The 16,941-nt window shown below is 51.6% G+C and overlaps 1 protein-coding gene across 3 annotated transcripts in view; it reads left to right on the top strand.

The window, feature by feature from the left end:
- The window catches only part of LIMS1 (LIM zinc finger domain containing 1), a 98,426-nt gene that overhangs the window by 44,414 nt on the left and 37,071 nt on the right, over positions 1–16,941 (top strand). Inside the window, exon 1 of one of the 3 annotated variants that reach the window (XM_022599255.3) lies at positions 3,248–6,348. The exons of the other annotated variants lie outside the window; for them this stretch is intronic. Coding sequence (XP_022454963.2) covers positions 6,242–6,348 — 107 coding nt within the window. The 5' untranslated portion in view covers positions 3,248–6,241. Of the gene's footprint in view, positions 1–3,247; positions 6,349–16,941 lie in introns of those variants that run through there. 3 annotated transcript variants of the gene reach the window in all.

Genomic DNA, 16,941 nt, shown 5'->3' with positions numbered 1-16,941 from the left:
CAGGACCTTGAGCTGCTTGGAGACTCAGTTACCTCAAATGCATAGTGGGGACAATAATGACCCACGGCTGGTAGGACGGAGGTGAACGTCGAATGAGAGCGTGTTCCTCAGCTGTGAGCGGCGCTTACATCAGCTCCGCGTGGGGCACAGCGTACGCATCTTCGTGCCCCAGCCCTTTCTTTTGTAAGTGCTTAGATTCAGTTTAAAATGCTGGCTCTCCTTGGGCAGGACTACGGCAGCACGAGTGCAGCCCAGGCTCCGCATCTGGTCTGCCACCGGCCGCCACCCCCGTCTCCACCCTGACAGCTCGGTCTCCCCCCTCCCCAGGCCTGGGAGGGGGTCTTTGGACCAGAGAGACACCCCTGACTGGCTCTCTCGCCTCACCCCGCCCCCAGCCCCTTGCGCAGCCTCAGGGCCTTTGCACGAGCTGAGCTGCTCTCTCCCCAAGCCTCCCCTCCCTCCAGCTCTGGGGGATCAGACCCGAGGTTCTGCCTCGGGAGGCGTTCCCTGCGTCCCTGCCGTCCTCGCAGCAGCCTTGTCCCCTGTGACTTGACACATTTTCAGCTGCCTGTTTATTTGTGGGTTAGATGGCTGGCAAGGTGTCCCCCCAGACAGAAAGCTTCAAGATGAGACTTCATGCAGAGCCCGGGGGTGTTTTGATGCCCTGGTGAAATGGTTTGGAGGTGGAAGTTGACAGAAGTAACTGGGGCACTGAAACCAGGCTGGGGCTGCACAGGTGCTGTGGTCATGCTCACGACGCCCTGGAATTCCGGGGAGAAGAGCCATGGCCTCAGGAGCTCAGAGCCGCTGCCGGTAACTCTGCCGTCCAGGGATTCTTGCTCCGGGACCTTCGCCTGTTGGTTTTGTCACAGGAATGTTTAGTGTGGAAATGTGCTCAGCAGGTCCACGCCTGCTGCGGGGTGGATGGGTGGAATGAGTGGAAACAGTGTGTGGAGCAACTTTATACAGAAGGTGATAGCAAAACACATGTTAAGTCAAATCATGTGAAAATCTGGATTTTCAGCAAAGCTCTCTTTTGTGAACATATGACCCCTAGAATTCCTTCAGAGAATTCAAAGTTATCCTATTTACAGAAGCTTAGCTTCATGTGCAGTCTTCTGAAACCGTGTTGACGGTGTCACATGGGGTTGCACTTGCCCGTGGATGGAGGCCGGGGCCCTGCTGACTCTGCCCTGTCTCTCCCCGTGGCCTCGGCGTCTCCGCGGTTCGTGTGTCAGGCGGGTAGTCAGGGTCCCTTCCTGGGGTTTTATGTGCAGCTCGGCTCTTGGCTGTGGAGCAGGTGGCCGAGGAGAGGGCCGAGGCGGGGGTCAGGCCCGGGGTCGGGGGCACGGCCAGCCGAGCGTGTGAAGCCAGCCTCAGGCCCCGTCTGGGTCCGGGGCGGGAGCTTGACCCACGGGGAGGGGTGAGCGTGCCAGGAGCCTGCCAGCCTCGGGCCCTCCCCTGCTGTGGGCGCTTGCTGAAATTTTAATCTGCAGAAAAGACCGTTCAGATCATCGGATTCGACTGCTCTGTTTCCGAAGGGAAAGATTGAGGCCTTCGGGAGTGATGTGACTCGTGTGCCTGCCTGCCTGCCGGCCGCAGCCGGGACGTTGCCCATGTGGACCCACCAGCCAGGTGACCCCGGGCTCCCTCTGCACCCTCGCACCAGCTTGTCCCCCCCTCGGCCCCGTAGAAAGATTGGTGGGGTGGGAGGGTGACCGACAGTTTTGTTTTAAATCCTTTTGAAGGACGCAGGAAAGCTTGCTTGTTGCGGCGTGGCTTTGGGAATGTTCTGTGATTGTCTCGCAGAAGACGGTGGGTGACCCATGTAGATTCTCTGTGTTTGTGACGTCTGACCTGTCGTGTGTCAGACTTCGGCCGAGGCTCCCCCACCTGCTCAGCGAGAGGAGGGTCGAGGGGATGTTCAGAGGGGCTCGCAGACGGGCCAGGGACCATGTCTTTGGTGATTTTTTCTGATGCTTCTGGACGGTGGATTCTGCCCTCTCACACTCTGCTCTGGTCGACTTGAACTTGAACCTGCACCCGAGAATTGCCGAGGTCCGAGCCCTCGTGTGACACCCGGGACATGCCTGGGGGCCCGTGTGGAGGACACGGGGCTGGAAGTGAGAGTTTTGGAGACGGGAGCTTGGAAGGAGGGAAGACGGTGCTCTGCTTTATCAGAGAAGCTTACTTCCCCTGGAGGGGATTATTCATAGGATAAAATTTAAACTAAAAAGGATTCATTTCCATTAAGTTCAGAGCGGTTGCAAAACAAAATTCTTCTCTTACCGCGTGTGTACAAGGAAATTAATGGCCTGGAAACTTACAGCTGCTCTACCGTCTGCAGGCCTGAGGCCCCTGGTCTGGAAGGTCTGCTGACGGGGCCAGCAGCCAGCTGAGCGCCGAAGCCAGGGTGCAGCCCTCAGTTCTGCCGAGAAGGAGCCGTCAGCGCAGGAACGCTGGGGACGGGTCTTAGGGGCTTGATGCCTAATTAGGTTTCTTTACCCCCCAGAGCCTGAAGCGGGTACTGGGACCAAGTACACTGAGAACTGGACTGAGTCAGGTAGAGGGTGGCTTTTTAGTTCTTATCCCCAGTGGAAAGTGTTCATACTGGTGGAAGGTGTTGCTCAACTACAAATGTGCAGCATCTGAGTTTTTGCAATCTCACAGGAAAGTACAGTTTTCCTAAACTGTGGAATGGATGTGCCTTTTAAGAATCTCATTTAGGTAATGTCGAGTGTTAAATGCACAGACAAAACAAAACACAACCAGTTTCAAAGCTCTGGAGCGTTCATCTGAAACGCAGCATCATCATAAAGTGGCGAGGCTCTCAAAATCAATCGGTCAAACAACTAAACCAGAGAACTTTCTGAGCAAAGGCACGCTCTACCACGTACCTGGCCTTGTAAGACGCAGCGATACAGTAGCTACACAGCTGCCCTGGGAGGGCTGTTATCTTGTGTGTGGGGGGGCGATGGAGACCCTGGTGATAGTAAGTGAAGGGTCTCCAAAGCCCTCCTGTGAGAGGGACCCCTGCGCTGAGTCCAGAGGCAGGACTCGGGGCCAGGACGCCCCATCTGTCCTGGGACCACACTCAGCACGGGGATCAGCCGTCGGGTCACCCCAGGGTCTTCCAGGACCCGCGAGTGACCGGTTTACATTTGGAAAGAACTCCTGGAAATTTGGAGGGTAGAGGAGAGGCGGGTGAGGCCAGAGGCAGAGAGATGACTGGGAGGTGGAGAGAAATGGGCGGGGTGGGTACAACAGGGGCTCTTCTGTACCAGCGTCTGGCCCGCAGTTGAGGTCAGGGTCCCGCCCTGGGGCAGAGGCGTCTGTGCAGGTCGGAAGGTGAGTCCACCTGCCAGTGCCCTGAGATGGGGGCAGTGTTGTGCTCGCATGCATTTCTGAGACTCACTGACCTTGCTCAGATTCACAGAAGGTCGGTGACCGCCTCCCCCCTCCACTTCGAAAGGTGAAGGGCGGGGTCAGAGGTCAGCCTGCAGAGCGAGGCCCGGTGTGATGCTCCCTGGGGCTTCCTGTTTAGTCATTTCGACCAAGAGCACAAGCCTATTGCAGAAGAAAGTACCTGCCGAGCTGATGGCACATTTCGCTGTGAGTCGGAGCTCAGCGGGGAGCAGTGGGCAGACAGGTTCCCAGAGCCGCCACCCCGCGGTGGGAGCGGGCCAGGGTGCCCCCTCGACACGTTCTGTGAACCTTTGTTCATTGACAGCCGCTGGGCTCTAAGGGAGGCAGCACTGCCCTTCAGAGTCCGTTTATGCCTCGAAATGGACGTCCCTGTATGGACACCCACGTGGGCCTCCCTCAAATGCTAAGACAGTCGTTTGAAATTCAGAGCTCATTTAAAATAGGCCTGATCTACATACAATCCAGGCTCAACTGATAACTTTCTATGGGCGGGCGTGAAAGGAGGGAACTACGGGGATGGGGACATGGGGCCTCTCCTGGCGTCACGTCGCCTGCCTTGTCCCAGGGCTGTGCCCTCTGTCCCTCTCTCCCTCCACGCAGATGCACAGAAACCATTGTTCGGGGGTGTCATCTGGCTGCAGCCTGAGCCATTGTGTGGTAGGGAGTTGTTCCCTCCCAGAAATGGGCGCCCCTCCCTGGCTGCGTGTGGCGGGGAGGGAAGGGTACGACTGTCTCCCACTGTCTGTGAAATGGCAGTGGTTAAAGGCCTTTGCCCAAAGCCCCAGGATTTAATTTTATGCAGTTGTGACAAGCATGGATCTACTGAAGTTTGTATGTGTCAGCACAGCCATTTAAAAAGTCTGCAGGCAAGAATTGTTTCAGTTTGTTTTACATAACTTTTCTTCCCCCTGTTCACATCCTTTTAACTTTAGACTCGTCAAATACAGGATTCGTCCTACACGGTAGTGTTTCCTGTCTTGTCAACTTTACTAGTTTCCAAGCCTTTTCCCTTGTCAGCGGGCCGCATTACTCTATTGCAAGTTCTCTTTAAAAATCAAGCTCTCTTATGTTCATTTTCCTATGGAAACAAGTCCTTTTCAACCTTGAGGCTTCTGTGTTTGCAGTGGCTACAATTAGTTTGTATTTTATTCCTCAGGCATCTATTCTGTTTTGATGCCTACAGTTAAAAAAAAAAAAAAGATTGGTGCTTGTCTCTCTGCGTTTTTCACCTGTCATGACAAAAATGTAAGAATTAGGCGCTTTAAGGAATCCTAATTTTATATGTTTCTATTACTGTAAACTTCAAACTTTTCTGTGTTTTATGTCTCAGTAGGATCCTAGAGCTTTGTTCAAAAGGTATATGTAAACCTTCTAAATTTTTCCTATTTATTTTTGAATGTGCAGGGTATTCCAAGTCCAGCAGGTATAGAGCAGTGGTTACAGAGAAGCTGTCTTCTGCTGCTCTGCCCCTCCCCCAGGCACCCGATGTTACCAGTTTTCTGTGTATCCTTCCAGAGAAAGGAAGAGATACATTTGTCCCTCGATTTTTTTGGGTAATGTTTTGTCACTAATTACATCAGTGTGGTAACAAAATTACTAATTTTCCCCTGCATTTTCTTTAAAAACGTATGTTACACTTCGATGGTGACTGTAAAAAGTTGTGTTTCCACTGGGGCGGGCTTGGGCAGGTGGTGACCAGGGCTGCAGCCCTAAAGGAGCCGGGGCCACAGTCCCGAGTGAAGGGGTGAGATGCAGAGCACCCTTCCTTGGGGTCCTGAATATTTGAATTTATAATACGGATGCTTCTAGAGAGGGGAATGTATTAATTCTTTAACTCTTGGTGTGAAAAGAACTTTCAGACCCATTTCTCTGCGCTCTCGTCCTGGAGGGGATTCTGGGAGAAAGATGCTGACACGCAGAGAAACCGCCGGCACCGCAAAGCCAAGCTGTTGGCTGAGAGCAGGCCCGCGCTCGCGCCGGCGGGGACTCGTCCTGAGAGGGGCTGAGTCAGACCCGCCTGCTGCCGCGCGGCCGTCCTGCGGGGCCCGGGAACAAGGACGTGCCCCTATGATCTGTCCCCCACGCTGCAGACACCCACCCACACCCCACACCCCAGGAACCAGACCCTCCCTCCTGACACGGTGGCCGCTGGGATCAAATACGCAGGGACAGCAGTAGGCCGACAGTGTGCGCATCTCCTGCGAGGGGACCCGTCTCGGTGGGCGGCTTTGGGTGTAGAGAATCGCGGGATGGGGGATGGCCGAAGAAACCACCTCCCTTTCAGTTATGAATTTTTGAGTAACACTTAATGGGGGAGAAAAAAGACACTTCCTTTCTGAAGAGGATTTAGAGCACCGTGGAGAGAGCGGAGCGGCGCGCTGCCCTTCAGAACTGCTTTTCCGTTTGAAGGAAAATGTCCCAACGAGCTCATGATGACCAGGCACTTCTTGAAACCGACGGCTGCGTGTGAAGTGTTGGTGGATTTCCTGGCCCAGAGAACAGGGCAGGACCCTTCTTGAGTCACGACCTTTCTGGAGCGTTTTAGCCCGGTTTTGATGCAGAACGATGCTGGAACGGTCCACGCAGGGGCCGGCGCGATTGCTCAGGGCAGCCGGACTCTGCTCGGCGGTAGCACGTGAGCACCAGGCCCTCCCAGGTGCCGGCGCGGAGATACGGCCGCCCGCGGGAGGGTGTGTACCCGGCAAGCAGGAAGCGCGGCCGCCGGCGCCCTGGGCCAGGTGTGTGCGGGGCGGTCCCCAGCTCTGGCGGCCGCCCGCCCTCCGGTGCCGGACTCCGAGGGTCGCGGTCCGGAAGCATGACGGCTTTACAGCTCAAAGAGCTCTCGCAGTCGGGGCTCTACCGCCGGAGGAGGGACCGGCCGGACAGCCTGCGGCTCCCGGGGCCGCAGGAGCAGACGCTCAGGTGAGTGGAGCCCGGGGGGAGGGGGAGGGGCGCCCGGCAGCCTGAGCCCCGGCCCGGCCGGAGGGTGAGCGGCGAGGGGCGACGGGCTGAGCCCCTGGCGTCAGCTTCCCAGCCCTGCAGCCTCGCTACACCCCCAGGGCCGAGGATCGCAGAGGGAGGGTTAGACCTGCCCGCCGCTGTCGGAAGGCACATCGCTTGGGCTTCTTAGGGCGCGTTTCAGAGGGACTTTTCTCTGCGTTTTGACGGTGAGGGTCGCGGGTGGTGTCCTGGGTGGGCGTCAGGGTGTTGTTCTTCGGTGTCGACGTGGATTTCACAGAGGAGGGCAGGGCAACTTTTGAACGTAACCTGGGAGGGAGGGAGACCTTTCTAACTGAAAAGGTTAGGGGTTTCTGTTTCCACTGTTAATTGGCCTAAAACAACACGGTGTTAGTTTTGCTTACCGCTATTGAATTATTTTTAGGTTACAGGTTCTGAACAGCCCCTGCGCGTTAAGCTGTTGCTTAAACTGCTGTGTTTGCCGCGAGGGGTGGGGACTCGGAGCTGACAGCAGGGACCCTTCTCCCCGCACGCGTGCTGGGTGGCACCTCAGTGCCTTTGTGGACACTTGATCCACGCGTTTGAAAGTTCCACTCAGGTGGTGAGAGGAATAGATAAGTCATTCATATATATATATATATATATATATATATATGTTATATCCTGTATATATATTTCGCCTATAAATTCGCTTTTAGAGTTTATTTTAAATTCTTTAAACTTAACAGGAAACAGTTGACAAGGAAGCCCTTTAAACTTGTATTAACCTTGTGTACAGATTTACTGCAGGAGCCGTGCTTTGGGCAGGGCGTGTGTTCATTTGAAATTTTCTGACTCTGGCTGGTACTGATACACTATTAGAATGTATTCCCTACCACGTCGGGTGTCTCTTCGCTACAATTAGTGTATCAACTCTGAATTGACCGGATTAGACAGAAGTTTAAAGCTTCAGAGTTTGATGTGTAAATTTCAAGTATGAGGGTTAGTGAGAATTCTGAGCCCCCTCCTGCTTGACCAGATGGGCACGGGTGGACGTGAGCCCTGAAACTGCCTCCGATCCGCTCTTGATCCAAGAGTAGTTTTAATTTCAGATTCGGGGTCCTAAGGAATTTACTTTAAAAGAAATAAGATATGTAAAATGACGTTCAAGACCAGCCAACTTTCACTTATTTTCAGACAGTGGCAGGAGTACCCATGAATGAGATTACCTGTTATGTCCGAGGGGCTGGTTATGTATATAAGTCATAATGGCCTTTGAAACAACTAGGTTGTTTTGTTTTGTCTCAAGTTTAAATTACAGAAGGAAGAATCATTCTTAAGGTGTATTGCTTGTTGCCTTGGGGTGAGGACACATTTTCCCACTTTTTCTGCTGTATTGTCCCCTGGTGATTAGAAGGGGCTTAGGCTGCTGCCATGTCTCTGTCCCCGGGTTCAGAGATGTGACCGTTTACTTACTTTAGGACTTCGAGCTCAGCCAGGAAAAGAGCCTTTTATCGATTTAGAGAGGCAGGGTTTTCGCCTAGTTTTATAGGAAGCCTGTTTTTAGTATGAAATCGGGTTCCTCAGGTAATAGGAGCTGGAGGGGTGACTTTGAGGTTAGACACGCCCAGTTCAGGCCGCTGGGTCAGGCAGATAACCTTGATGGATTCAGGTGGCTCCTCTTTAAAAGGAGGATAAAAATCACTGCTGCTATTGAGTGTCGTTTATTACCTCCTAAAACCCTCGCCACCAGCTTGATGGCAGGCGTTGTCATCCGGTGAAGGGTACTTCATGCATTACTCACTCGGCTACCGTTCATCCATCTCCTGCTGTGTGCCACGTTGAGGCTGGGCCGCGTTAAGACTCATGGCCGCCCCAGGGACACCGGCGTCTGGGCCCTGGAGGGTCACCTTCAGGTGTTCCTCCCAGGAGCTGTCGCTGGACTGAGCACCTGTGACATTGGGCACCTCGAAGTAGCACAAACCCACTCCCACTCTGACCCCCTCACTCACACACCGTTTTCTCAGCGCGTTTATGGATTCGGGCAGAAAAACCATCAGAGACTAACAGGGCTGTGCTCGCTGCCAGAAAACACGTGTAAGTTTAAATTGAAGACTGTGCTCTGAAGCAGAACACAAGTGTTTAAAGAGCACGTAAGAGTCAGTGAAGGGCTTCCCCGGTGGCGAAGTGGTTAAGAACCCAACTGCCAATGCAGGGGACACAGGTTCAAGCCCTGGTCTGGGAAGATCCCACATGCCGCGGAGCAATTAAGCCCGTGCGCCACAACTACTGAGCCTGCGCTCTAGAGCCCCCGAGCCACAACTACTGAGCCCGCGTGCCACAACTACTGAAGCCTGGGCGCCTAGAGCCCGTGCTCCGCAACAAGAGAAGCCACCGCAGTGAGAAGCCTGCGCACCGCAATGAAGAGTAGCCCCCATTCACCGCAATGAGAGAAAGCCCGCACGCAGCAACGAAGACCCAACGCAGCCCAAAAAATTAAAAATTAAAAAAGAGTTGGTGAAACTGCTTCCGACTTCAAACTCCGAACTGTTTAGAACAGAACGCTGCCGGTATCGATTTTTATTTTAAAGTATCCAGTACAGCCTGAAACATGCTCTCCTTGCTTTGTACAGCAGACCATCAGCCTCCACGCCTGAGGGCTGAGTCGCAGCAGGCGGTTCATCTCGTTTACACTTTGTCACAACAGGAAAAAATTGTGTGATGGGAGCCTCTTAGTTCTAGAACGTGTCCTTCAGTGTGGCTGGAACCTGACGTGCCTGAGAGACCCCTGGACGTCACCTTCCTCCGTGGAGGTGGACGTGGACTCTGCATGCAGGTAGCGTTGGTGCCACCTCCTCATTCGGGGACAGGACTTCTGACGTCCTGCTCTGCCCGTGGGTTCATTCAGTGAAGCTCTTCTCCCACCCCCTGGGCTCGGAAGCTGTTCCTCGTACCTTCCTGGGCATGAACCCTTCTTCCTAAAGTGCCTGATGCCTGAAAATACCATCCAAGATATACCCTGTGTGTGTGTGTGTGTGTGTGTGTGTGTGTGTGTATTTACTCCTTAGCTATTTGTTCTCCCTCTTAAATTGTGCTGCACCCAAACACAGTTTTTTTTGAGGAAACCTGAATGAAAAACACACCTGTGCGATCCACAACCCCTCCCACCCACCCACCCCCGTTAAAAATTCTCAGAGTCACCTTGGCTCTGCCTCAGACACATGGGGTCTATAACTAACTGGGGACATCTCAGAATCAAGTCTTTGCCAGCCGGCTCAGAAAGGAAGTTTAATGCAGGACCAGGGGCTGGCGAATTATGACTCTTACGCCTGATCCTCCTGTTTCTCTGTGGCCCACGAGCTCAGGATGGATTTTATAGTTTTCAAATGGTTGAAAAAAATGAAAAGAATATTTCATGACATAGGAAAATTACATGGAACTCAGTTTCCACAAATAAAGTTTTATTGACACACAGCAGACGTATTTGTACACGTGGTCTCTGGTGGGTTCTTGCCGTGGTGCCCGAGCTGAGCTGTGGCCACAAAGACGGGTCTGGCCTCCGGCTCTTTGCAGTCGCCCCCTGGTCTCGAGCTCAGACCAAGGACCCTTAGGTCCTCCCCTCTTGTTCCTTTAGTTTTGCCCCCCTCCTCCCCTCCGTCTGCATGAAACAAAGGTGGATCAGAAGAGGCGGCTGACATTTGTGCCCCTCTGTGAAGTCCACTGGGGAGGACTCGCTTGTGCTGTGCTTTCCTACGCTTTTCCTGGTGGAGCTGGGTCACCAGGACCAGAAAGGGGGTGCAGAGAGAAGTAACCTTTACTTTACGGTGGTTAAGTAAGGCTTTGGACCTCCTGTCCTTGTAGATCTGGGATGGTGTCGTTTTCCAGCCGTGGGATGCCTTTGCTTGGTTAAGAGTAGGAAACACAGATCAGGCCCCCATGCTGACTGAGCCCTTGCTGGGGGCCCGGCGCTGTGGTGAGAACTTCCGTGGTTCTGTTCTTAACTCAGTCCCGAAAGGGGGAGAAGGACCCAGCTCCCGGCCTTGGTTCAGCGTCCTGTCGGGCCCGGGGTGGGCTGGGGGAGCGTTTCCTTCAAACCTGTCTGCTGTTTGCTGATCATCTGGGGGACCCATCTTTTGACTGAAAAACCAGCGTTTGTATTTTAGTTTTAGAAACATAATCTATTAGACAGAGGGATAAAACTGCAGCTTGGCCATTTTGTCTGTCCTCATTTAACGGTTCAGCAAGACACATTTAATCTTCCCAACAGTGAGCTCAACTGATAACAAGTATTTCTTCTCTTTGGCCCAGGGAGGTGTCAGCTGGCCGGTGTTGGTTTTTGAAAGGTAGTAGTGCCTTTTCGTATGTGTTTAAGGGTGAAATTCACACACACACACACACACACACACACACACGCGTGCGCGCACTGGAATACTATTCAGCCGCGAGAAAGAAGGAAATCCTGCCGGTCCTGACAGCAAGGATGGGCTCTGACAGGGCCAAGTGAACGAGGCGGACAGGGAAAGACAGACAGCGCGTTCTCTGTCTTAAATGCAGAATCTAAAACCAGAGTGGAATGGGGGTCCAGGGGCAGGGAGTGGAGGCCTGGGGAGGGGCGGTTTAAGGCACAGACTTGCAACTAGAGGATGAACGAGCTCTGGAGGGAGGCCTGCCACACGGCACGGTGACGGCAGTCAGCAGGGCTGTGCCATGTGGCATGACGGAGGTGTCACTGATGCTCCGGGGTGATTATACAGCAACACTAAGCATGTCAAACCAGCAGCCGTGCACCTCAGACTCTCACGTTACGTGTCCGGTATTATCTCACTTTAAAAAATGTGTAACACACAAGTGTTCCTGTTGGAATAGCAGGTTTTGCAGGCACCCGTTCCTCACCCTTCCCACCCCCACCCCTAAATTGAGTCCAAGCCACAGGCCCCACCGTCCATCCCGGTGCCTGGTAGCCATCCCTGCCCAGGGTCTGCTCCTCCCTGAAGGAATGAAAGCACACTGGCTTCGAGGTGCCTCTTTTATTCCAGGTTAAACCCCTTTGACTCTGAGAGAGTAAGTTAAATTGACGTCCATGCCTCTGATGTCCCACACAGAGGGCTGTATCTACCAAAGGATGGACCGTGACCTTCCGGTTCTCCTCCTTCAGTGGTTTTGGGAGGCTTATTTTCTGAAGGGAAATGTTTTCCTCTCGGTCACCTAAAGTATTTCCATACAGTTGAGGGGGTATATGCTGAAAGTAAAAATAGTATTAATGCTTAAAATTAGTGTGTGTTAAAGGGACAGTTGATGGTCCTGTTCTGTGTCTCTGTGCTGCTCTGAGACCCTTGGGAGAGAACCTCGGCCTCAGCAGAGTCAATTTGTAAATTTGCTGTCACTCACATAAAGTTTTCTAAATGATTTAATTTAATGACAATTAAATGCCAAGATTTTAATCATTATAAATTGCTTTTCTGTTGGTTAAAAGAAAAACAAAACTTGATGTATCAGTTATAAATCACTTATAAAAACAAAAAAAATTACAATTGGCTAAAATGTTTGCTTTATATTACTTTGGAGAGATGCTATTAAAATGAAACAGTGCTATTTATTTTATATGTATTTACATATCTTGGAAACACAGCCACTTAATTGTGTATATGTGCGACCCAGTGGCCATTCTGTGATTAAAACAGACTTTAGACAAATATTCTCCTACATAAAATCTACTTTTAGAAACAATCATTAAATAAGTTAATTAATATTAATTATGAAATTAATATGAATTATGAATTAATATGAAGCTGGTTGCAGCTTCTTAGAGCTGCTGTAACAAGTACCACACCCTGGGAGGCTTCAGACGGCAGAGATGTCTGGTCTCTCAGTTCTGGAGACTCGGGGTCAGAAATCAGCGTGGCCGCTCTCCTCGTGCCTCTGATGTCAGCTGCAGGGCTGTGTGTCCAGCTTGTGGGGCATCACCCCACCCTGGCCTCTCTCATCATGTGGCTCTGTCTCCACGTGGCGTCCTTCCCTGTGTGTGTGTCTCCTCTTGTAAGGACACCAGTCACATGGGAGTTGGGCCCACCTACTCCAGTGTGACCTCAGCTTGTGCCTTAATTACATCTGCAGAGACTCCACTTCCAATAAGGTCATGTTCACAGGTACCAGGGTCAGGACTTCAACACGTCTTTTGCAGTAGGAGCCCTAACAATGGTGTCTGCATGATACACTGAAGCTTTCTTATTTAAAAAAAAATTTTTTTTTAAATTTACTTATTTATTTTATTTTTTGGCTGCATTGGGTCTTGGTTCCTGCGTGCGGGCTTTCTCTAGTTACAGCGAGCGGGGGCTATTCTTTGTTGCGGTGCACGGGCTTCTCATTGCGGTGGCATCTCTTGTTGCGGAGCACGGGCTCTAGGCGTGCGGGCTTCTGTAGTTGCAGCATGCGGGCTCAGTAGTTGTGGCTCGTGGGCTCTAGAGCGCAGGCTCAGTAGTTGTGGCGCACAGGCTTAGTTGCTCCGCGGTATGTGGGATCTTCCCGGACCAGGGCTCAAACCCGTGTCCCCTGCACTGGCAGGCGGATTCTTAACCACTGCGCCACCAGGCAAGTCCCTCAACATGTCTTTTTAGGGGACAGAATCCCACCCACAGCAGTGGTTTTTTTGAAGGTTAAAGATCATTCCAGTGTGCAGTTTTTTAGAAACAGCTTTATCGAGGTGAAACGAATGAGCCTCAGTAGATGCACAGTTTAATGTGCAGCTTTGTCAGTGTTGACATGTTCACAAGGTCAAGGTCACGTGCGTCCTCCTCATCCTCAAGTCCCTGCCTGCCTTTGTAGCCCTCCCACATCCCTAGGCAGCTGTTCGCTCTGGATGCTCTTGCATTTTCTGGAGTGGTGTATAAATAGAACCATTCGGTCACGCGCCCTTTGTTTCTTTAGGCTCCGTTAACTCAGTGTCGTTATTTGAAGCCTCGCCCGTGGTGCAGGAGTCAGTATCGTTCACTTCACTGCTGAGTCACCTTCCGCTTATGGATTTACTGCGTTTGTTGGTTGCCGGTTGAGTGGTGGCCAGCCTTGGCCGTTTCAGATGAAGCTGTGTGAACATTCGCATACAAGTCCTGTGCTTTCATTTCTCTTGGGTGGAATGGTGGGGCTGTTTGGTGGGCACACACTTAATATCTGGAGAAATGGCTAAGCGGTTTTCCGAAGAGGCTGTACCATTCTGTGTTCCCACCAGCAGTGTTTGCGGTTCCATTTTATCCACATCCTCAGCCACACTTGGCACGGTGGATGTTTTCCAGTTTTAGCCTTTCGGGGGAGTGTACTGCTATCTCCTTGTGGTTTTATTTGCATTTCCCTAATGACTCACAAAGCTGAGTATCATTTCTTGTGCTTATTTGCAATTCCTGTATCTTCTTTGGCAAATTTACCATTCAGGCCTTTGCCCAACTTTTACTGGGCTATTTCTTATAGTATTTAGTTGAAACGGTGCTTCGTATGTTCTAGATACAAGCCCTTTGTCAGCTACATATTTTGCAAGTGTGTCCTCCCAGTGTGCAGTTTGTCTTCTCATTTTTATAAATGTCTGTTGACAAGAAGCAAAAGTGGTTTTTTTTTGACAGTTGATTGATCTTTTTCTTTATATAAAGTTTGTGCTTTTTGTGTCCTATTTAGGAAATCTTTCCCAAACCCACAGTGAATAAGATTATTAATAAATATGTTCCATATAAATGTAAAATCATTAATTATCTCTTTATACCAGCTTGGCCTCTCTTGCCCTTCACTGCTTTTCTGGCTGTGCTGCGTCCTCACAGGGATGCTGTGCAGTTCACAAGAAAGGAAAAGGGCCCTGGAGACCCGTGGTTGGTAATTCAGGAGTTGAGCCGGGGCTGTTCCCCGTGTGTCTTATGCTCTTAACTACACACTTAAGCCCCACTTCAGTTTTAGGGTAAGGTTTCTTACCTGGAAGGTCTGAATACACTTGATCGTATCTTAAAAGTTAAAAATTTACCAAGGGTGACCTCCTATGATGTCCGTTGAAAGAAAAATGGAATTTTTCTGCCTCGTAGATAATTCATGCATGTTTGCCAGAGAAACTATCTAGGTTAAGAAAGCTAAAACTGGGCTTCCCTGGTGGCGCAGTGGTTGAGAGTCCGCCTGCCGATGCAGGGGACACGGGTTCGTGCCCCGGCCCGGGAAGATCCCACGTGCCGCGGAGCGGCTGGGCCCGTGAGCCATAGCCGCTGAGCCTGTGCGTCCGGAGCCTGTGCTCCGCAACGGGAGAGGCCACAACAGTGAGAGGCCCGCGTAGCGCAAAAAAAAAAAAAAAAAAAAAAAAAGAAAGCTAAAACTATTATATTTTTGTGTCATAATGAATGCATTATAAGAATGTCCAGCCTTTCACCTAAAACATTTGTCCTCCTGCCCCGGCATCAGGATGTGGGGAGCGGACAGCCTAGGAACTGACCAGGCGTCAGGGCACAGAGGACGTTTGCTTATGTCTGAGCATGTCCGCTGCCAACTTTAGTTCTCAGTTCTAACAGACAGACAAAACTGGGACAAAACAGAAATTCTGCAGTGGTTTGGAAAATTTTGTTTCTTTATTTTTTTGCCGCACCTTGCAGCATGCAGGATCTTGGTTTAGCTCCCCAACCGAGGATGGAACCCGGGCTCTCGGCAGTGAAAGCGCAGAGTGCTAACCGCTGGACCGCCAGGAGTGATTAGGGCTCCGCGCTTTCACTGCCGAGAGCCCGGGTTCCATCCCTGGTCGGGGAACAAAAAAAAAGAAAAGAAAAGAAAACAAAAAATAAGCCTTTCTGGAAAATTTCAATAACATTTCTAGGTGCAAGGAAATACGTTCTTTGTTTCATGGTAAAAGCTAATGTCAGTCATCTTGGCAGTATTGGAGATAAACTGACGTTATGGGTATTTTAAACAACGAGGTTTTATAAAAGTATAGTCAATTTAAAAGATCAAAACTTTTCCTGGATATGGAATCGTTCTTTGTGTAGCAGTCAACAAATGCCTTTAAGAATGGATTCAACCGGAAATACCAGCTGTTCAACACAAATTGCAGTTTTGGCTCTTCTTGATTTAATGTCGTGCTTTATTTAAAGGATATATTGTCAGGTTATGGGTTTTCTGCATTCGGCGTTTGTGTGGTTCAGTCAGCATTTGCTAAGGTCCTGCCACGTGCCAGGGATGTGAGGCTGGTTGAAACATTCATTATCTGCTAACATAAAAGTTCTTGTGTGTGGACAACAGACAACTGAGAGATACTTAAAGACCCTGCATCGCTGGAGGGAGACCCATAGCGCTGCAGGAGCAAGTGCGTTAAAATCCTCTATTGTGAGAAACAGATTACCCAGCACTTAGCGGCAGTGGGAGTTGGCAGGCTTTCTGTAAAGGGCCAGATAATAAATGTTTCAGGCTTTTGTAGGCCTCCTGTCAGTGTCACAGCTGCTTGGCCTGCGGTTGTGGTGGGAACACAGGCCGTGGAACATGTGGGCGAATGTGTTGCTAAGCTTAATAAAAGCAGCCGGGGAGCCAGATCTGACCTGTGGGCACGGATTTGCTGACGGCAGGCCTGTAATCACCATCATTGCTTATCTCCCGGTTGGTGAGGGTCAGGAATCCGGGTTCAGCTCAGGCCGGCGCCTCTGGCTGAGGGTCTCTGAGTCAGGGCTGCCTCTTCTCGAGGCTGGAATGGGGTGAGTGGCCCCAGAGCGTTTTGTAGCCTAATTCCAGAAATGACTGCCGACCGCCTCTACTGAATTGTCTTCATCAGGAGCCCTTCAGCGAGTCCAGCCCACACCGGGGAGGGAGCCGTTGCACACAGGTGCGAATACTGTCAAAGACAAAATACTCATGACACCTGGTAGAGAACAGGAAGGACCATCAGGATGGATGTAGGGACCCCTGCAGTGGGGCAGAGAGATGGGGCTCAACTCCGAATCCACCAAGGAAAACTGGGGATTCACAGCGAAGGAGCAGGCGGGGGTCAGCGGGTGGAAAGTTACTGAGAGGGAACATCCGGGTGGAGGGATTCTGGCTAAACTGACCTCCTAGGATTCCTGCTGAAGACAGGCCAGGGCATCAGACATCGCCTGGGGGAGGGGTGGAGGCCGAGGAACCAGTCAGATACAGGGGCCATCTGACCTGCAGGGAGGGGATTCCTGGCCCAGCTGACAGCAGGATTCCTGTGAAACTGGACCCTCAGAAGTCAGGGCCCGTCAGAAAGCTCGGCAGGGAGTCTTTGTGGGTGCCTGGAGGTGGCCTCCCCAGGGCTGCCGCAGGGGCTCCCAGAGGAGAGGCAGTGGGTGCGGTGCAGGGAGATGAGACCCGCGTGCCCACTGGCTCTGCTGCTAAGTCAGCCTGGGCTCCTGGTCCAGCGTCAGTGCCTGTGTCTCTGTCGTTGTCACGGTGCCTCAGCCTCCCGGGAGCATCATTTCCTTCCATCCAGCTCCTCTCATCTCCGACTTCTAGTTCCATTTATTACTTTGCAGCCAGGCTTAGGTAAACACTTGCTGAATGAAAGCGAAGGAGATCCAGGAAAGAAGCGGACCTCTGCAGACAGGATGCCACAAAGTTGCG

This window comes from Delphinapterus leucas, chromosome 13 (genome assembly GCF_059928025.1).
Source record: "Delphinapterus leucas isolate spDelLeu-1000000601 "Yukka" chromosome 13, BTC_Dleu_Yukka2, whole genome shotgun sequence".
Taxonomy (NCBI): Eukaryota; Metazoa; Chordata; class Mammalia; order Artiodactyla; family Monodontidae; genus Delphinapterus; species Delphinapterus leucas.
This window is presented reverse-complemented; position numbering and strand designations above follow the sequence as displayed.